This window comes from Maniola jurtina, chromosome 18 (genome assembly GCF_905333055.1).
Source record: "Maniola jurtina chromosome 18, ilManJurt1.1, whole genome shotgun sequence".
NCBI lineage: Eukaryota > Metazoa > Arthropoda > Insecta > Lepidoptera > Nymphalidae > Maniola > Maniola jurtina.
This window is the reverse complement of record NC_060046.1, coordinates 1,929,751-1,951,864: the sequence shown is the minus strand read 5'-3', so window position 1 is coordinate 1,951,864 and position 22,114 is coordinate 1,929,751. Positions and strand designations below refer to the sequence as shown.

Here is a 22,114-nt window from a genome sequence, read left to right as displayed (position 1 = left end):
GCTTGACCCTCCGCGGGCGTCCATTAAAACACCGTGTATTTCCACGTATACAAAACAACTAGCGACATCTATGATTGTGCGTAACGCACTAGCGCGCGTAATGAATGGGCCAACGCGCGTGCGTACTTGGATCGATCCAAAACCAGCGTGTAAATAATGTATCTGACGTCAAAAATATGGCTGATAACATAATTTTAACGCTAAATTCATGCTATTAAGCTTATAATTACTATGCTTTGGTAACATAAACTGGCAATTATGTGGGTAGTTGACACTTAATAGGTGTTCTAAATTCGAATTTACTAACTTTACGTAAAGTATTAGTTGCTCTGTATTTAAAGGTACGAGTATTTAAGCCTAAAATACTATGATTATATTAGACAAAAAATACAGAAATATTAGGGCTATTTAACTAATCAAATTGTTTAATCCCTTTTAAAAATGCTTCGCTGTAAATAACTAGCTGTATCGTTTACAGTTTGAACTCTAAAATAATGAAAGCAACTCGGTAAAAGCCTATTAGAACACTTTTTTGGGGTAATAAAGTGTGGATTCGGCGCAGCACAGCCTTAGTTAACGCTGTTTTACGCCAGTAGGGGCGCCACTGTCGCCCAGGACGGGCGTAGCTGTCAAATTTTCGAAAATATATTCTAATTCTAGTGTTTTATTACGAACTATTAAAATTTAACACTTGGTAAATGTCGTGGCAAATATAAATATCAAGTATTTTCCGAAAAAACTTGGTATTTTTGGTGTTTTTGTGAGTGGGAAAATGTCTACATTTGTGCTGTTTTTCTTTATGGTTATAAGTGGCGTTGTTTTCGCAAATCCTGATGCTAAGAGATTGTATGATGACTTGTTAAGCAACTACAATAGACTAATTCGACCTGTTGATAAGAATAACAACACAGTGCTTGTCAAACTGGGTCTCCGTCTATCGCAGCTAATTGACCTGGTAAGGAAGTAGTTTTTTTTTTATTCTGATACAAATCAGTCCTTGACTGCGATCTCACTGAATGGTAAGTGATGATCCAATCTGAAATGGAAGCGGGTTAACTCAGAAGGGGTACGGGAGTTTCATTAAGCCCATAACCTGGAATCTGTTTCTACGCGGCAACGTACCGGCACGCTTAATCGCTTGGCGGCACGGTTTGCTGATAAACTGGTAACTATTCACGGCATTCCACTAGATCAGACCAGAGACAATTTAATTCAGTTAGAAATTATAAATTGTCCCTGCCGGGAATCGAATCCGGGCCCTCCTGGGAGGATTTTAATTTTATTTATAGTGCTTTCAAACAATTTTCTCTACAATTGTTTTTATTTATTTAGCTATCCTTAAATCTTTTTTTAATTTTTATTAGATGATTCTCACGATTTCACCATGTGGATAGGTAACTATCGAGGCCTCAATAACATATCCTAAAATATACAGTGCAAATTTTAACCTTTGGAAGTTATGTAAAGCAATAACAAACAACCAAACATTCACATTTATAATATTATAAGAATTATATTTATTTAGTAAGTATTCCAATTCTTAATCTTTTGCCTCAAAAATCATAATGTAACATTGGGACCTCGTTGGGACTTGGGGCAAAAAAATTAGGTTTGTAGAGAAAGAAGAAGACGTATCCATTTTTAAAGTTTAAGACATTCATTTTCAGAATTTTCTTTTGATGTTAATACGGAATACAGATATTATGTTGTTATCAATAAGATTTTGATGTCATACTTTTTAATAACACTAATAACAATAATGATTAGCTTTTGTTTCCTATCCAGCCGCTTCCTACCACCCTCTTTAAATCGTCTACTTCACTCCTACGTATAGGTGAACGCCCCAAACTACGCTTTCTCTACTTTCTTAATTTTGACTCTACTTTCGGCTTCTATATAGGCTCACCCCCTACGGTGATCATAGCTTCTCAGATCTTTTTTTTACATATTATTCCGCGATACATCGAAGGAGTCAAAGGTCAATTTATTTTACCTTAGTATAGGTATGTAATGTAGGTACTTAATTCGATCAAAACTTATGTATAAAGAAAAAGAAAATTAAATAAGAATCTATCATAAACACAACCAACTAATGCATAGTGCCTACCACGTCATTTATATCTATCTATACTTGACACATACCTAATAACGTAGAGAATTTCAGTGAAATCTGCCAACTTAGCTAATTCTAAATTAGTTTCCCACGAATACGAAAACGGTTCGTTAGCGACTTCCTTTGATTGGTTGGCACACGTCCTGATTTGCAAGTAATTGGCGCATTCATCGTCTATTGAATTTCATGAGTCTGTAACTTCTTGTTATAGGATCAAGCACAGATCCAAAAAGGCCTGGTGCTGCTGCCCTAGTTCAATGATCATTGATAACTAAAACAATAAGTACAACTTCTACCTCCGTCTATATTCCCACGGGATATTTAAAAAACCTAAATGTACTCAGATGAAGTAACGGGCATCATCTAATTGGAAGCTTTCATGTCAAAGACGGATAAGACTAGGTATATTTTCCCCGGAAAATCAAACAGTTCCTATGGGATTCTTAAAAACTTTAACCCACGTAGATGAAGACGCGGGCATAAATATTTCGGATAAGTAAATATATAAAGTAAGCCTTATAAAACATGAATTTAAGACAAAGTTCAGTAGGTACCTACAGAGTAAATTTTCTGTATTCTACTTTGTCTTTGGGCCCATAGTTAGCATTCTCCGAGCAACCTTACAGTCGAAGCTACGCGCGGCATTCGCCTCTTAAGTTTGTAACAAAATTTATATTATGTTGATACAACCCTTTTAAGAGAGTAGATACTAACCACGGAATACTGAATCAGTTAATAGAAATGGTATTTGCTATTCTTAAATACAAGTCTAGACGAACGGTGATAGTTAGAAAGTCGCCTTCTTTTCCGGAGGTTTGAGGATCTAGGCCCTCCTAGATCAGATTCCTAACCTCTGGAAAAGAAAAGAACCTTTTCGGAGGAAGTCACATAGCATTTAAATAATTAAATATCACTTGCTTTAACTTTGAAGAAAGACAGTCATATTATGAGGAAACTACATGCCTAAGAGCCTTACCTGTTACAAATCATTAAAAAAAGATTGATTAAGATTCATCTAAGTACTGTCGATGTTATACTATAGTATGTATCACAAAAACGATATGTTGCTTTTTTTGATATGCCATTCAATATTGTATCGTTTGACGCAGCTAGAGGATTGGCAAATGGCCAGCAACGGTCAATCGATTGGAGGGTACCAGCACATAAGCTGGTAAATGAAGCTGCGTTCATGCCTATTGTGATGAAGTCTCTTGCACATTGTAGCAAACATCGATACATAGTATAGATAGTAAATAGTAGGTATAGATTCATATTAAATGCGTCCAAATATTGAACAAACCCCATCTATTGTAAATTTTTTTTATTTTTTTTTGGGTTTTTTGGATGTTTTTTACAGGTTGTACTTCGCGCGACATTATTATCAAGTAAAAACTATCAAAAAATACGATCTTAATCTCTAGGAGCGTGTTTACGACTGTTTAAATTTATAGATTAGCGCTTGGCTGCAATCAGACTTGCTAACAAGTGATGATGCAGCTTAAGATGGAGCGCGCTTGCCTAGAAGATGCGTAAAATTGGAGGGGGAAACTGATGCCGGCAAGGTGTTTCATATCCTACCGGTCTTCTAAACTGTAAGGATTTAGGACAAATACAATTAGGGGACTTAGATGTGTATTGTTTGTTCCAGAATCTAAAAGACCAGATCCTTACGACAAACGTTTGGCTCGAACACGTGAGTATAAACATTTCAAATATTAATACATTTTATGTTTCGCTGATTGACTGATTCCAGCTTCTTCTAAAGTTACTCGTTTAAATATATAAATAGAGAACCCAATTTACTGATAGATATAGGTAATATCACAAAAACTCAAACGTATAGCTTAATAAGAAAGCTCAGAGTCACTTAGCGGGCGATAGAGAGATCAAATCACAATAATGAGGTGATCAAATCTGAAGCAATGGGCAGGTCACATAGCTCGAAAAACAGATAGACGTTAGGGTCCCAAGGTGCTAGAATGACGACTTCGCACCGGAAAGTGCAACGTTGGAAGACCCACCACTAGGAGGGCAGACATCAAACGAGTCGCAGGGAGCCACTGGATTCAGGTGGTACAAGACCGTGTTGGGTAGAAGTCCTTACTAGAGACCTATGTTAAGTAGTGGACTTTTTTTTATTCAGATACAAGTTAGCCCTTGAATGCAATCTCAGCTGGTGGTAAGTGATGATGCAGACGTTTATCGGTTGGTAATGATGATGACGATGATAGCTCACAAACCACAAGGCCTAAACTGGAGATTATTCATTGAGGTTTTCTCTATAACTTACCTACACACCCCCAAGGAAAATGATTTATAAACGAACACATAACCAGGTAAGATGTGATAATAATGTTGAAAATGTTTTAGGAATGGGAGGACCACAAATTTAAATGGGACCCTCTGGAATACGGCGGTGTGAAGGAGCTTTATGTGCCTTCCGAGCACATTTGGCTCCCAGATATCGTTCTGTATAACAAGTAAGTGGAAACAAAAAGCCTTCAGCGTTTTATTTTATTTATCGTCGAGGCGTTTCTTTGGGGATTCATGCGTTATACAAGGATTATAAATCGTTTTTTTTTTTCACATGTTCATTCTTGGTTTTGTTTATTTTTCTATATTTTATTTTTCTTGTTATGTCTCAAATTATTAGATGTTCATCAAACAGCTAACAGTTTAAAATTAAAAGGGGTTTATTAGTAGTGCACTCCAAACAAACATAGTTCGTATTAGCCAAGCAAAGGCAAATCAACATCAAAATCTTTATTAAGCCCGTGTAACTTTAAAACTAGTTATTTTTACAAAAATCTGACAAACCCTAGTCCCCTCCTTCACCTTTTCTCCACCGAACCGCAAGACGTAGGGTGAGTTTTCATACTTATGTCGTCAACCTATCTACTGCACGAAACGTTTTGCGTCATCATTCCTTACACGCATGGCTAAGATTTGGAATACTTTTCCGCGATCTGTGTTTCCTACCAATTACCATCTGGGTATCCTTAAAACAAGAGTGAATCATCTTCTAGGTAAACGCAGTCCCGTCTAAAGTCAAATAATCACCTTCCATCAGTTGGTTCAAGCGCTTGCCTATGGTGATAAATAACCACAGACATAAATACGAGTTTCTAGTACGTACCTACAAACATTCAAATGAGAACCAAACTAGGTTCGTATGGAGCGAGAGAGACCACCGTAATGAATGCATACGTTGATATCATATTTCACTCTGTCGATGTTCCCTTTCCTAAATGTAACAGTTCCAAACAAGTTAGTTGTTACTTGCTAGAATGCGATTTTGTGTGGGGTTGTGGCCTAATGAATGGTTGGCAACTAATTTGGTTGTGAGGCTGTTACGTGCCAATTATACTCTCCGATACACTCAGAATGTTGGCCATCGAGACCAAATTGTTATTTTTTCTGAGATGAATACTTTGTAGGATCGTTAGCTACTCAGTTCTCTTTCTCCGTTATATTCTTTATAGCCGAGGGGCATGGCCTCTTCAGAAATATATCTACGGCAGCGTGCCCTTCTCTTATGAGAGAGAGAGAGAAAGAGAGAGAAATGAGATAAGAGTTTACGCGAAAGAAAGAGAGGAGTTTGTTAAATGCTGAGCTGGTTTGCTCTTTATTGCGTCATAACAATCACTCCCTTATTTAAACGTTTATGCGGAGTGAGCTTTCTGCATAAATATAGTACTTTTAAAATCTGTGGTAGTAGGTACCTACTATACGCTAGACGTATCATTGACATTCTGGTCTGTGTTTGTATTACTCTATGGTGTTCGTCAATCAAATAACGCCTCGTAGCGCGTCAAATATAAAAGTTGTAACATTAAAGTTAATTGATAGCTCGCATCGACAGGAAAGCGCCGACGAATGATACATCATAGTGTGTCAGAACCGGCCGGCGAACTATTAATCACGGACCAGGACGAGACGCACGTGCGACCAATCTTATGTTATACAGGATGTAGGGAGAAGCTTAATTCACTAGAAACGTGGTTTTGCAACAGAATTTGTTTTTTACAATATTAGCCTAGTTTATCCTGATGATTTATATTCCCCTTTCCCCTCCAACTAAGCTTAAAGCTTGTGCTAGGAGTAGGTACGACAATAGTGCAACGGATGGGGTTTGAACCGGCGACCTATCAGATTTCAGTCCGATCTTTTAACCGTTGAGCCATCGAGGCTTTGACATTATTTGACAGCATTATTGGAGAATGCAGAGCTTTTTCAGTTCCTTTCATCAGTTCAGTTCAACTCAATTCAAAACAACAACAGCCAATGGTTGAAACAGACAAAACACTTTCGTATATTTCATAATATTACATAATATAGAGCACATAATATAGTTATAGATTAGTTATGTGAAAAAGGGTGCAGCGGCTATTTTAAGTAAAAGTCCCCGTCAATATTCCATTTAGTTAGCTAGAATATTGATCTGGGATCGAAAATAATTTTTTAATTTCTTTATTTATTTTTATTTTTCATGTTCCGAAATTGTATTTACAAATAATACATTGAATTACATTGGAAATGCTCTTCTCTAAACAGAGATTTACTTTTACTTACAAATTACCACTTGAAAAAAATCGTTTCACATTTAATTTAGTTTTTGTTTGTTCAGTCAAAATGCTCCATCCTGTACTTTGCACCGCATAGTTTACCAAGCGTTTGTCCCCCCATTTACGTGTGAGTTGCTTTCTGACGGCTACAGAGCAACTGTAACGACGTCAGATCGAGAAGATGTATGATGGTATAGATTCCGCTAACACGCACGCGTATTTCCAAATGGTGGGATTTCCACGATGGATAGGCTATTAGACGCGTAAACGACACGCTCTCTGTCTTGTCTTTAGCGCTTTATTTCTCAAATGCTCTCGTTTCTATTTATTGTAAATCCCTGTAGATTTCTTTTACCACTCATGGTCTCGATAATTTGAACTTTCTTAAGCATTTATAGATAGATAGAACACTTTATTGCACACTAAAACACATGCAAAGGAACACAACACAGAGAGACAAAAACAGAAAAAACAATTGTGTGCAAAGGCGGCCTTATTGCTTGGAGCAATCTCTACCAGGCAAACTTTGCTGCAAGGACAATTATAGTTCGCGACAGGTCAACATGGCAATCAAGGTGGGGACGCCCCGCCTCATATCCCTGTTGCCTTGTTGTCCTGTCGCGCACTATACGTCTGTAGCAAGGGCATATTGCGTGTAAATGTTGTGTAAATTATAGTACACGACAGGTTGAGATGGCAATCGGGGTATGAGGTGGGGGACGCCCCGTACGTCACCCGCGCTCACCGGCAGTTGGTTGGCGCGGGGCTCTTATCTTATTACCAAGAAATACGCCGCACCTTGACTCTGGTGACGTGCGCTGCGCCTAACTTGACACATTTGTTACCAGCGCCGACGGAGAGTACGTAGTGACGACCATGACGAAAGCAGTTCTCCACCACACCGGCAAAGTGCTGTGGACTCCGCCCGCCATCTTCAAGTCCTCTTGCGAGATCGACGTGCGATACTTTCCCTTTGATCAGCAAACTTGCTTCCTGAAGTTTGGATCTTGGAGCTACGATGGTGACCAGGTAACGAGAAAAATCTGATGAAGGTAACTTTGCCGTGCCTGAAGGCGAACCATATTATATTAAGACAGATAATAGATTATTTTTTAGGCTAATGCGCTTTTAAAAATAAACTTGAGCTCTAAAGTTGAAAAATACACTTACAGAAACATATAAATCGCTACAAAGGGGTATGGAGGATATACTCGTACATATAGTTAAAGTTTGAATATAAAAATATAATAAAAAAATAAATATCAGTCTGCCCCCTCGAGTGCTACCTTGTCTCGTTGTCGTGCTCATTTTCAAATTAATATCTTTATGATTATGCTCCTCAGACAGTTTTTGGAAAAAACTACTATAACTATTTTTATATACGAGTATAATGAACGCCAAAGTTTTTAGCAAGCAGAATGTATACGAAATCTTACTTTTTCTATGTTGTATTTTTCTAACATCATGTAAGACATGAATACAAATAAAGAAAGAATAAAGAATAGTAAGGTTATCCGGATTCCTGTAACATTACTGTGTGATTAGGAATCCCATTCCTCTATAAATCATTCTATTTCTATTTATTTATAATTCTATGAACTAAGAGCTTTCTTCCAGATCGACTTGAAGCACATAAACCAGAAGAAAGGTGACATGGTAGAAGTAGGTATCGACCTTCGCGAGTACTATCCTTCCGTTGAGTGGGACATCCTGGGAGTACCAGCCGAACGTCATGAGAGGTACTATCCCTGCTGCCAGGAACCATATCCAGGTTTGTTATCTTCTTTTTATTTATTTATTCAGATACTAGTTAGCCCTTGATTGCAATCTTACCTGGTGGTAAGTGATGATGCAGTCTAAGAACGAAGCGGGCTAACCTGAAGGGGGTATGGCAGTTTTATTAAACCCATACCCCTTTGGTTTCTACACGGCATCGTCCCGGCACGCTAAATCGCTTGGCGGCATGGCTTTACTGGTTGGGGGGTGACTAGCCACGGCCGAAGCTTCCCTCCAGTCAAATCTTTCTTCTTCTTTCTTTGAAAATTAAAGTCATTTACGCAAGTAACACAGCTTTCCATACTAATTTATCCTAGTATATAAAACACAAAAATGTTTCTACCTACGTATTTCTGTGAAACCGTCAAACCGATGTAGTCCAACCTGGTTTCATTAGAAGGGCAATGATGCGAAGATGGTTCTAGACCACTAAAACAAAACATTAGGCGCATTATTTTTTTAGGGTTCCGTATCCGAAGGATGGAAGCGGGACCCTATTTACTAAGCTTCCGCTGTTTGTCCGTCCATCCATTCGTCTGTGTGGCAGCGTGCTGTATCTCATGTACCGTAATAAGACAGATAGTTGAAATTTCAGTGTGTATTTCTATTGCCACTAAAAATTTCAAAATGGCCGCCATGTAATTTAAAGCAAATTAAAAACACATGATTTTTTTACGATGGTACGGAACTCTTCGTGTGCGGGTCCCATTTGCACTTGACCAGTTTTTTGTTTCGAAGTCAAAGTTATTTGATTAAAATCGTTTGGTCAAACGCTGTCGCCTCCGTTATTCCCATAATATATTCAACACGAACTGTATTTGAAAGTCCAATAAACGGAAATTGTTGATATTAATTGTTCGCGTTCGTATTCAAATAGTTTCCGCACTGCGAAACAGCTAAAGTGATTGGCGACCCCGAACGGGATATTAAACGACAATTTGACTATCTATTACTCTGTTTGATCTCATTCTACCCTCCTTATTCTACCACCGCACCGCACGCCACCCGCAAGCAATTTCGCCCTCACCACCTGGCTGCCTGGTGTTCTTCGACCGCCCATTGTGCCAGATTCTTTTTTCAACGCAACTGTGGAACTGTGGAATCAACTTCCTTCTGCCGTGTTCCCAAGATTACAGCATGGGGTTATTCAAGGAGTGGATCAACAAATTCCTGAAATGCCGGCAAAAAACACTCTAATTAAAAGTATTGATAAGGTGTTATTTCACTTCGGCCATTTTTGCTCGAAGTCGAAGATTTGGCTGAAGGTAGTTTTTTGGCCAAAGATGTTCAAAGCAGAAGGTTCAGTCAAATACTACAGATAAACAGTGGTTACCCAAACGCATATACTGTCACCATTCGAAGGTAAAAACCCATTGCAATAGCTATAAAAGAACCAATAAAGAAAAAGGCTCAAGACTTTTACTCGAAACGCCAGCGAATCCTGCGACAGTTTCCCTTATTTCTTTCACGAAATCCGCTCTTTAAGGAAAGGGTCTTCCATTAATCAGTGTCACTCGGTATCACACTTAGGTACTTACATCTGATAATAATCGTTACACTGAGAGTCGAAATCGTACTCTTGCTAAAGATCTGAGAGCCGACAGCATTGTCATCCAAAAATAAACTATATTTGTAAAATAAGCGGCCGAGCACTGATTGTATGAAAACTGATATAATTTTGAAATCAAACCATGCAGATAGCTAAAAGCAATACGCACCACCATCACGCAGCACCACACAAATCCTAAAAACTACTTGACGCACGTTTCGCCCCGACAGCGGAGCATCCTCAGGAGATCTACACCTTATCTAGAGTCTTAGAATCTAGACCATTGTATGTCATAGACTTCCGCAAAATAACGCCTGCTTCTAAAGAGCGGAAAAATACATCAGAATATGCTGTAACATGTAGATATATTGAGAGAAAATAAATATTTTTGTACAGATATATTGAATATTTTTTGAAAAAAATATTCGAAATAGGATTTCTCTTGAGATTAAAACAAATATTTGAATAGCTGTCGTCTGTTGGTGCGCACGGACAACATAGAAAATAGCTGAACCGTATTCATTGGCTTTTCACTGTATGGAAATACAATGTGAGTGTGAGACTTGAAATATTTGGCAAAACCAGCGCCTCGGAGCCGGAAGAGATACGCGCGGTATAGAAAAAAATTGAAACTAAAACTTTAAAAAAATTCAAAATGAATGGGAATGAAGGGAAAAGGACCAAATTATTACAACTAATGTATGCGAAAACCAAAAAAAAAACTGACCAAGTCCGAGCCGGGCCTCGTTCGCTTAGGGTTCTTTTACATTATGGACGTCATATTTTGGGTGTATGAAATACTCGTATTTATTTTCCAAGCTAGAACATCGCAATAAACAGTGAAGAAAAACTCAAAAAATGTTCGTAAAAAATATAGGTAGTATATTATGATATACCGAAGTTACATATTCCTAACTAGTTTAGTTTTTGGAGTAGCCCCCGCTAGACATATTAAGCATGATTGTCGTCAAGCTCAAGCTCGTCTCACAATAAAATATAATAAATAAATAAATGTCCCTACACCTTTGCCCACATTGAAAAACTTTGTTTGGGTAATAGGGCGTCATCTTCCACGTCGCCTTAAATAGATTCAGGGTATTATGATAAAATTACGTCGTAAGCGGGTGTACAATGTTTACATACTTACTCGTAAGCGTAAGACGTGACTTATCTTGATTTGATGTTATCCATTTAATAACTCCGCTTATGAGTTGTCACGTTATTATACTTAGATAATAATAAGGCTTCGTTCAGGGGATGTGAGGCTGTATGGGAGCGGTGTCTGGTGTTCGACCGATGCAAGCATTTGTCACGCACCAACAGACAGGGTTGGTCCGTCAAATCGTAGGCCTCTCAACTAAAGGCGGAAACAAATTATAAGGTACAGCTGATGGTACGTGGCTGTCAGCCGCTGGATCTCAGGTCAATCTCAGCCAATGGACACGTATCTGGATAATGTTTTACGCTTTAAGGCAGAAACAAACTATGGGACGCGTCCATAAGCATACCGCTCCACTGCCCCAGAAGCATACTCAGTTATGCTAATATTATATCTCAGACCCAATTAAATCCTAAGTACTTCACGCCAAGTCGAGCAGTGTACGAAAGGTCCAGAAAGCCCACCACATTATTACACCAAATACCCCTTAACAATGAGGATTTCAACGCAGAAAAAGAGAGATATAAAAAGGGTATTTCCATTAATCAGTGGCACTCGGTATCAGTATTCACGCAGCGCGCCGAGCGCTCTTTGCGGGCATTAACAAAACAACCGTTTAACCTGTTAGGCGGGAGCAGTAACTTAGCATAGATAAGCGTTGTCGACGCGCCGTGGTATTTACGACACTCAACAGCGTTAGATTACACCGACTTAGCGTGGTCACGTTTTTAGGAGGGCTCGTTGGAGAGATCTCATCTATATAGTGAAGTTTATTAGAGAAATGTGGGTGGTATAGTCTAAGTGTAACATGCGATTGTTTTGATTTAGCAACTTTGTCTTAGCTCGATACTTCGAGAATCTGATTTGGTCTAACCTAATCTCTGGTAATTTGGGATGGGTAAAAACTTCAAGGAGGCGTTCGTGAGATACAGCTTGCTGACTGACTGGCAAATGGATAGACGGACGAACATGCCGAGGCTTGAAAAAATAAGTTTTCCCACAAAATTTTCTCGCTTTTGCCTCTTTAATTTTAACCTCTTGTTCCAGATATTTTCTTCAATATCACGTTACGAAGAAAAACACTATTTTACACCGTGAACCTGATAGTACCTTGCGTTGGCATCTCATATCTCTCTGTTCTTGTCTTCTACTTGCCAGCTGACTCCGGAGAAAAGATCGCCTTGAGCATATCTATCCTGCTCTCGCAGACAATGTTCTTCCTCCTCATATCTGAGATCATTCCATCAACATCCCTTGCTTTACCGTTACTAGGTAAATATCTTCTATTCACCATGTTGCTAGTTGGTCTGTCTGTGGTTATAACCATAGTAATCCTGAACGTACACTACCGTAAGCCAAGCACTCATCAAATGGCTCCATGGGTGAGGAAGTTCTTCATAACAAAACTGCCAAAGTTACTCCTAATGAGAGTCCCAAAGGACTTGTTAAGAGACTTGGCGGCGCAGAAGATAGCTGGGAGGAGTATGAAGAAGAATAAGTTTAAGGACGCATTGGCTGCTGATCAGACAAACTCTAATGCTTCAAGCCCGGATTCTTTGCGTCATCACTTGCCTGGTGGATGCAATGGGCTGCATTCAACAACGGCTACAAATAGGTAACTTCTCTGTTAAACTATTTAACTATTAGAGTAATGAAATATTGTGATGCTAATAATTTCCATCCAAAAATGGTTTTGCCAAATTCAGTTAGCACTCGTTGGTAGTAATTTTCTTAGTGTTCTACAATAATGATATGAGAGTTATTATAAGTTTTTTATTTAAAGTTTCTGCCTTATCTTCGCAACTAGGTTCAGCGGTCTAGTGGGCGCACTGGGCAGTCTTGGAGCAGGCTACAACGGCCTGCCATCCGTCATGTCGGGCCTGGACGACTCCCTCAGCGACATCACCCCTCGCAAGAAGTATCCCTTTGAGCTGGAGAAGGCTATCCACAACGTCATGTTTATACAGCACCATATGCAACGGCAGGATGAGTTTAATGCGGTAAGCATTCACGGATTTAGAGGTTTCTTGGTTTGTAGACACAACCACAACACAATGCATCGCTGCGTACATGCTACGTAAAGGAAGTGTTAAGGCTCACGCACTTTATTTCATCATCAACAGCCCATTGCCGGCTCACTACTGAGTATAAGTCTCCTCTTAGATTGAGAGCGGTGATGTTTTATTCTGATACAAATTAGCCCTTGACTGCAATCTCACCTGGTGGTAAGTGATGATGCTATCTAAGATGGAAACGGGCTACCCCGGAAGGGATATGTTAGTTTTTTATTAAATCCATACCCCTTTGGTTTCTAAATGGCATCATACCGGAACGCTAAATCGCTTAGCAGCACGGCTTTGCCGGTAGGGTGGTAACTAGCCACGCCCGAAGCCTCACACCAGACGAAGGTTAAGGCTCACGCACATTATTTCATCATCAACAACCCATCGCCGGCTCACTACTGAGTACGAGTCTCCTCTCAGAATGCGAGCGATAATTGAGAGCGGTGACAAGCGGCTAGTGGTTTAGACATCGGCCTCCTATTCGGGAGGTCGGGGGTTCGATCCCGGGCACGCACCTCATACTTTTCGGAGCAATTTAAAATCGTCTTAGCGCTGAAGGAAAACATGGTGTGGAAACCTGCCTGCGAGTTCTCCATAATCTTCTCGAAGGTGTGTGAAGTCTACCAATCCACACTGGGTCAGCGTACACTATGGCCTAAAACCTTCTCATTCTGAGAGGAGAACTGTCCTCAGTAATGGACCGGGCGATGGCTAGATCGTGATGATGATGACGAAGTTGAATTAAAAATATATCTCTCAAAATATAAATAAGTCAGTAATCAATCTACCAGATTTCAAGCTTCGACACACAACTCATGCATTCGCTCAGTGAACATTTTAAATTATGCGCCCTAACATGTATAACAAAATTCATCTACTTAGTTTGCAAGCTCTTGACCTGTCACATAAATGGGACCTTTAATGACGTAGCAGGCATGCATGCGCTTTTGAAGAAAGCACTCGCGTAGGATGTTATACAGCTTGAGGTCAGGTTTATTAAGTGAAGCTTTAGAAACTGGGGCTATATGCCTATATGCGTCCATATTAGATTTCTTTTATAAAGGTTTATTTAAAAAAGCCGCAAAGGTATTTTTTTTGGCGCAACATACTTTGTCAATGTCCCGAAATTAATTTTCTGTAAAATCTTCATAGACATTGAATTTAGACTGGCTCTTACTTCAACTCTCTTCTTACCATTATGGTTCACGAGATGCATCCCGCTAAGAGACAGATGGACGGACAGTGAAGGCTTAGTAATAACGGGTTAGGCTCCCGTTATAGCATCTTTGGGGTACGGAACCCTAAAAATGTTACATCAAATCTCAATGTTTGTCTGTTCATACTTTTTGTACATTTTCACAGTATAAAAGCTTCTGAAGTGCAATTAGACGTATTTAATAATATTAGTCTCGATGAATTTGGTAAACTATGTAACGTCCAATTTAGCGTCGCTGTAAGTACCGAGGCTCCTAATAAACCAATAAATACCATCAATCTTAACCATTACATTTGACCAACAGGAAGACCAAGACTGGGGCTTCGTGGCGATGGTACTCGACCGCTTGTTCCTGTGGATCTTCACCATCGCATCAATAGTTGGAACTTTCGCCATACTCTGTGAGGCCCCCTCTCTCTACGATGACACCAAGCCCATTGATATGGTCCTGTCTTCTGTGGCGCAGCAGCAGTTCTTGCCTGTGGATAGCGGAGAGTCTTAAATTAAGAAAAAATATTGGATAAAACATATGATATGGAACGGTCTTACCGCAAAACATTCAGCGAGTTTAACTAATGACTAAAATATTGATAGTTTTAGAAAACTGTCAGGTTTAAAATAAACATTTAACGCTTGTTTTATTTTTAGTAGTAAGATCGAATGAGTCTATAAAAATGCTCATACTGCCGCTAACATAATTTTGTAAACGCGGATAGGGGTTTCCACTGTCCATAATGTTATTTACACCCAGTTTCCGAAACGCTAGTTAAACCATAGCCAATACTGCCCAAAAAAAAAAGTACTTAGTAAGTAATTTAAATTTTAAGCTGCCACTTTAAAAAGTAATCATTTTTCCATGGTTCCGCAAAGTATAACCAATCGTAAAAAAACATTATAAATATTTCAATTATTACTATTGAATCTTTGACCAAGCTATGATTTCTAACTAATAGTTAACTAATCTTCAATATTCAATCTATATAATCTGTCGATAATCTTCAGCAACTTAGTTATTTGTCAAGAGTTGTATGTATCTTGTTCAACAACTTTGCTTAGTATGTTATTATCGACAAATTAAAGATAGATTGAATATTGAAACTCACCATTATCTTGGCTTGATGAAACTGTAAGTAATCCTTACCTTTTAACTTATTTTGAAATGTACTTACGACTATTGTTTAATGTATAACTAATTTGGTGACTAAACAGTGTTTTGGAAATTGAGAGTTAGTAAGGAAGATGTTAGATAATTTTGCAAAATATCTCGAAATAATAATTATAGACAAATCTTTTTTAATATTTTGTTGTTAAACTACCTGCCAACACTTATGAAAGCCAAAAATTTCTGTGATTTTAAGCTTTTATCAAGTGACAAGTAAAGCAATAACAAGTAAATTCGCACACATTATTGAAATTACAGCAAAATAAGGACTTTTTTTATATTATATTTTAGACTTTAGAGAAAGTTTTGAAATACTATCTAATTCATGTAAGTTTTATTGTACAGAATCTAGAACGCTAGTTAAGTTAGGGACGATTTTTCAATCGCCAAATAATATTTATCGGAGGAATAAAACATAATGACTGATTTGTATTGGAAATTTGTGAAAATGTAAAATTTATTCATCGGTGTAACATTTTGACGCATGAAAAATTGACCCTTAGTTCAATAATCATGGCTGTGTTAGTGTCAAAAAGTTTTGTAGTTTTAATAAAGTCCATTGAGCCTTCCTGTAGTATAATATACACCTATAATTAATTGTACATGACAACACAGACACACACAAAAGTCGGCGTTAAATCAGACACGGATCATTCTAAAATCGAGCTCGAGTCGTTTTGTGTGTGAACTTTTTAAAAACCGAGGGTGAAACAATTTTACTCATTTTTTTTCGAAGCGAAAGTCCAACTACCTATACCAGTTGTTTTCATAGTTTTAATTTGAAAAATGATGGATACAAAGTTTCATCTCCTATTAAATTTTCAAAAATCACTTTCAGTGAGTGCTTACGTTATTCAAAAGAAATATACTGTCAAAATGTTAACTTTCTAATCTCAGTGGTTTAGGCTGTGCTTGATAGATCAGTCAGTCAGTCAGACATGTCTTTTTTTTTTGTAAAAATTGACCTCAATTTAGTTCCGTGACCCAACTTTTATACAACTAGGTAGACTGATCTAATTAGTTATTATGTATTACAGAACAGAGCGGTCACGCACTCATCCGATCCGAATCCGTGAAATAGGGATATAAAAAACTTGTATTGAATTTCGATATTGCTTACGCAATGCTTACGCACTAATCCTATCTCTGATCTAAATCCAAGCTATTCAGTGGACATCTTTGACGTATCTACATCATATTATGTCCGATTTAACTCCGAGACATATCCATGTCCGATTTGACTCCGAGGCACATCCGAGATATTCTCACGGATGACGAGGAGATATCGGATGACGAAAGTCGGAGCTAGTGCGTAAGCTACCAAATACTTCTATGATTACTTCAGAACGTATTTTCACGGACTCGGACTGCTGAAGCGAACAGAATATTTTCTTGGAGCTATCATCAAGGCGCGAAAAAAACTTACTCAATCATTGAACTATTGTGTACTAAGGTATATATATCTCTATGTACTCAATAAAGTCTTCCTCAATTTTTAATTATTATCATTTAACACTTTTATTGATTAACTTTACTCTCAATAATTCCAAATGATTGCCATTGTTCCATGGTGAAATTAAATAAAAATTAATACCAAAGAATAAGTGTTTTTATTTAAAAAACCCAAAGCATAAATAGGCGGTAAGTAAACAAACTACTTTGCGTTTCAAATGTGAATACCTACCATCGACAAAATACTTCGTAAATCTTGAACCTATTATACTTTTACCATTAGCACCATTTACTTGATTATATTCTTTTCATTTCTTTTAACCATACAAATATATGAAAATCACGTAAAAATTCGGTAGAGCAATAAAGAGTCCCTAATTGCAAGTTTGACATTACAAAGGCGATGATCTTCACAATTGAAACGTAAATTACACAACAAGTATAAGCTCCTAGTCCATACTCCATTTACTAGCTATGAATATAATTCAACCTATCGCCAGCCCACTACTGAGCACTGTTCTCCTCTCAAAATGAAAAGGGTTTAGGTCACAGTCCACGACGCTGGCCAAGTGCGGATTCACATAGTTTTTAAAACATGAAGAAGTCAGGCATGCAGGTTTCCTCACGTTTACCTTCACCGTTAAAGCAAGTGATATTAAATATCAATATCACTTGCTAAAAAGTAAGTACATAATCTTGCGCGATGGTACGGAACCCTTCGTGTGCGAATCTGACTCACACTTGGCCAGTTTTTTCCCTAATAGTTATGATATTTGAATCCTAATTCCAAGTCCATCAAAAATACTGGCACTAATAGTAGTGCGGGTCTTTTCCGTTTGGCCGGAATGGCCAAGTGGGGAGTAGGGGCCTCAAGGCAATCTTGGCAATCTATAATAGTCCATTTATTAATCCCGGAGACCACCCCGAGACGGAGATCTTTAATGGTGATGATGCAATCGATACTTACAGATAAATATTGATAGGAATTCTTCTCAGATGTGTATGAGACAACAAAATGTGTTGAAAATAATTCCAATTCAAATGAAATGGCTTGATGTGTGTATTTGTGATAAGTGAATATTTTTTTGTATTTTTTGTTACTAATTATTCTTTAAGTTTTTCAAATAATATGTGATTAGTGCTACTTTTTTAATCTCGTAATCACGTTTCGCATCGTTTTGCACGAAATCTTGAGGATAACACTATTTTTTTGTACTATTTTTTATCATTATACTGGATGAAACCCAAATAATCGCCAGGAGCGACAGCTTACGGATCGTTTTGGTTAAGCTAGTATTATTATTTTTAAATTTGACATTTTTAGTTGTCAATTTGCAGGTATCTGGGATTAAAAAATAGACTATAGGCAACTATGACATCTATATTCTATATATTATACTATATATTGTTTTGACTTCGTCTGTGGTGGCGTTTGCTGGCGCGCGTGTTGTGACTTTTTGGAGTGTTTTTTTGTTAGAAGTGGCCGGTTTTTGTGTTCTGCTGGTGTTTATTGGAAGCGCTCTAAAGGGGCGCCGCGTGTATGTCGGCGGGCGCCGACACAGACGAAGTTCATACGAAGTACATATTATAGTTTCCCTAACCTGAAAATGACTACAAACTTGACGTTGGCTAAGGCTAAGTGTAAAGCCAGACGAGAAAGATATTGTTTAATAAAGCTCTCAACAGGTGGCGCTGCATTAAGTTACATCAAAGTAAATTTTCTCTTTTAATTAACCCCCGACCCAAAAAGAGGGGTGTTATAAGTTTGACGTGTGTATCTGTGTATCTGTGTGTCTGTGTATCTGTGTATCTGTCTGTGGCATCGTAGCGCCTAAACGAATAAACCGATTTTAATTTACTTTTTTTTGTTTGAAAGGTGGCTTGATCGAGAGTGTTCTTAGCTATAATCCAAAAAAATTGGTTCAGCCGTTTAAAAGTTATCAGCTATTTTCTAGATTTCTTGTAGAAAAGAAGGTTAGATAACCCATAGGTTCATAATATTCAAGTGTCAATTGACAAATGTCAAGCTGTCAAGATGGACGTTGCCTAGATATACATAATTATTTATTTGAAAATGATTTGTCGGGGGTGTTGAAAATTTTTAATTTACACTTGTGGTATACACTACAACGTATGACATTGTGGGTGGTTATAATAATAAGTAATAACATTTACCCTGGGGATCACGTTCCTATCGAGGTTTGCTACGAATAAAATATTGAATTTTTGGATTTCAGTATCTCACACGTTTTAGTGTGATACACTGAATATTAAATTTTAATGTATTCCACATCCACAGTTCATTTCCACAAGATATAGCCGTGGATTTAGGTTTTGCACGCACGCACGCACGCACGCACGCACGCACGCACACACACACACACACACACACACACACACACACACACACAAACTTTCTCCTTTATAATATTGGTGTGATAGCCTGAAACGGACATAGCTCCGAAAAGTTATAGGTGCGTGCCCGGGATTGAACCCCCGACCTCCCGATTAGATGGCGGCATGGTGGTGCGTATTGCTTGGTTGGTGGCTGGCTTTTCCTGCTTGTTTAGCAGTGGAAGGTCGGGCGGTGCAAATCGCATGCTGCACTTTGCACCATACAGATTTGTCTGGTTTAGCGGATTATAGCAAATTAAGCTTTTGGTTCCTTGTATAAAAAAGACCATCACAACGGCATACCGGTGACGAATGCCCGCCATAAAACTGGAATCGAAACAGTTAACGTATGACCGATCCATTTAACTTGTCAACGTGCGAGAAATATTGCTCACCATACGTATGAAATTCATCCATAAAATCTGTATAAATACAGAAGCAATAAATCAACGGTGTCTCTAGCACTATCATGCGTTTTTACGGGATATTGCAGGTACCATAGACATACAATTTTCGCTTCGCTCAAAGACTGACAAAGTGAGGGAGCGAGAGTAGTTAGATAAGACACACTGCCGCGAGCGAAAGCGAGATAGCGAAACAAGATGCCGATAAGTCATTGTTTACGTGAGTATCGGTCCTTATGAGTTCGGCCTGTTCCAAGTCGAGGTGATTTTTTGCATTTACTAAATAATTTTACGATTAAAACGTAAAATCTATGTCTTGCCACCATGGTGTCTTGTTCAGTGAGCGAATGTGACGTTACAAGACGTTATAATCCGCGTAAATACACGTTTCACAGGTAATTACTGATTATTTATACTAATTGTTTATAATCATTATTTCATCATTTGTTGTTTGAAAATTAGGCAAAATAGCTATTGGAAGCTTAGATGATAGGTTTCCCTTAAGACTTATCATCAAATTACATTGCTAAATGAAGAATTTTTGGATATTTTGTGTAAAATTTAAAAACGTTTGTTTACGATAGGGATTGACAAAGTAATGACGTCACAAGTATCGATAGTCGATAATCGTGTCTACCGGTAGGTTTGATGTGATAGGTTTCATGTGATGTATGTAAAATACAATATAAAACACTAGGTACTTTCCAATAAAAGAAAAGAACGAAATAAATATTTTCACTAATTTTTATTTTATTTAGCGTGACTTAGATTTCATATACAGGGTTAAGGGTAACCCGTACATTACTGTATTTAAGTGCTTATCGGGGAGGTCATTAGCTATGAATTGAGCGCCATATATACTATTTATTTTTATTAACTTGTCACTTAGACATTATATCAGAGTGTTATTGTAATTAATCAAATTAAATTTACTTGCACCCTTTAAAAAAATAAAGGTGGAAAACCAACAAATTCCGGTAATTTATATGAAAATCCCAAAAATTGCTCTATTTCTCAAAAAAAGATTTTTTTAAAACGTCTTTTAATAGTTTTCTATCGAAATATCAATAAAAAATGTTATAAGGGGTTAAAATAACTATAAGTATCTCAGAATTCATTAATAAATTATTTATATAAAATATTAAAGTCATTTCATTAATAAATAATAATCTGTTACCTAGCTTTAGCTTTGTTACTATTTGTGTATTTGAAATGTATTTGATTTTTTAAGATTATAAGATGCTTTTTACTTCACTTCGTTAAACTAACTCATTAGTGTCCTATGATTTCGCCAGTAAGACTATCGATAATACAAATGCTAAAGTCAGGACAACTCTATTTCACGCACACATTTACGTTTCGTTTTTTGTAACACCGTTAATCTGTCACTGTTGGTCTTGTAAGTCTTTGGCAGGTACTGATGACCCCGATAGATTTCGTTGCAGTTTATTTTTACTTTCCTTTTTTTCTTATGCCGAGGTCATTGTTGTCGTCGACATCAAGTGATAGGCATCCACTACTAAACATGCAGGAAAAGCAAGCAATACACAACACCACCAAATAATGCTCCATTATCGGAGTGAAATATACGCTGAGTGTGTTTTAGAATTTTGTGCGGTGATGGTGCGTATTACTTGCTTGATTCCTTGCTTTTCCTACATGTCTAGTAGTGGGAGGGCGGGTGATATCTACATGCTGAACATAGGTCTCTTGTAGTAAGACACATCATTATGATGATCAACCCTTCGCGGGCTGACCACAGGTCTCCTCTCAGAATGAGAAGGGCTTAGGCCACAGTCCACCACGCTGGCCAAGTGCGGATTGGCAGACTTCACACACCTTTAAAAACTTTATGAAAACCTCTCAGGCAGGTTTTCTCATCATGTTTCCTTCAGCGTTAATAAAGCAAGTGATATACATAATATTTTAATAACTTAAAACGCACAGAACTCTAATGTTTACCAACTTACCAATTTTGTGTTAGGTATAACTTAATCGGACCAGTAGATTCGGAGCAAAATAGCTTTGACAGACGGACAGACCGACACACGAGTTTAGGGTTCCGATTTTTCATTCGGACGTATGAAACCCTAAAAACCAATAAAAGTAAAAATTATTTTAAAGTTAAAAGTGAAAAGGACAAAAAATACAGGTTTAAAATTTTTTATGAACACTTCAAAACTGGAGTACAAGCATCTAAAGGGCATTCGAAAGCATCAAAACTTTTTTCAGTACTAGCTCGCGTCCAAATAACGTCCAAA

The 22,114-nt window shown here is 37.8% G+C and overlaps 1 protein-coding gene across 1 annotated transcript; it reads left to right on the top strand.

The window, feature by feature from the left end:
- Positions 1-600: 600 nt before the first annotated feature.
- Positions 601-16,037, top strand: LOC123874316 (acetylcholine receptor subunit alpha-like 2). Its single transcript, XM_045919571.1, has 8 exons — positions 601-955; positions 3,762-3,806; positions 4,484-4,593; positions 7,527-7,707; positions 8,296-8,449; positions 12,210-12,777; positions 12,970-13,162; positions 14,746-16,037. The coding sequence occupies exons 1-8, from the start codon at positions 773-775 to the stop codon at positions 14,941-14,943; spliced, it is 1,632 nt and encodes a 543-aa protein (XP_045775527.1). The 5' UTR covers positions 601-772; the 3' UTR covers positions 14,944-16,037.
- Positions 16,038-22,114: the final 6,077 nt, after the last annotated feature.

Excerpts from the sequence above, each read along its gene's own strand:
- LOC123874316 (XM_045919571.1), top strand. The coding sequence starts at position 773 with ATGTCTACATTTGTGCTGTTTTTCTTTATGGTTATAAGTGGCGTTGTT. Across the intron at positions 956-3,761 it reads TATCGCAGCTAATTGACCTG|AATCTAAAAGACCAGATCCT; the intron begins GTAAGGAAGTAG and ends TGTTTGTTCCAG. Across the intron at positions 13,163-14,745 it reads GGCAGGATGAGTTTAATGCG|GAAGACCAAGACTGGGGCTT; the intron begins GTAAGCATTCAC and ends TTTGACCAACAG.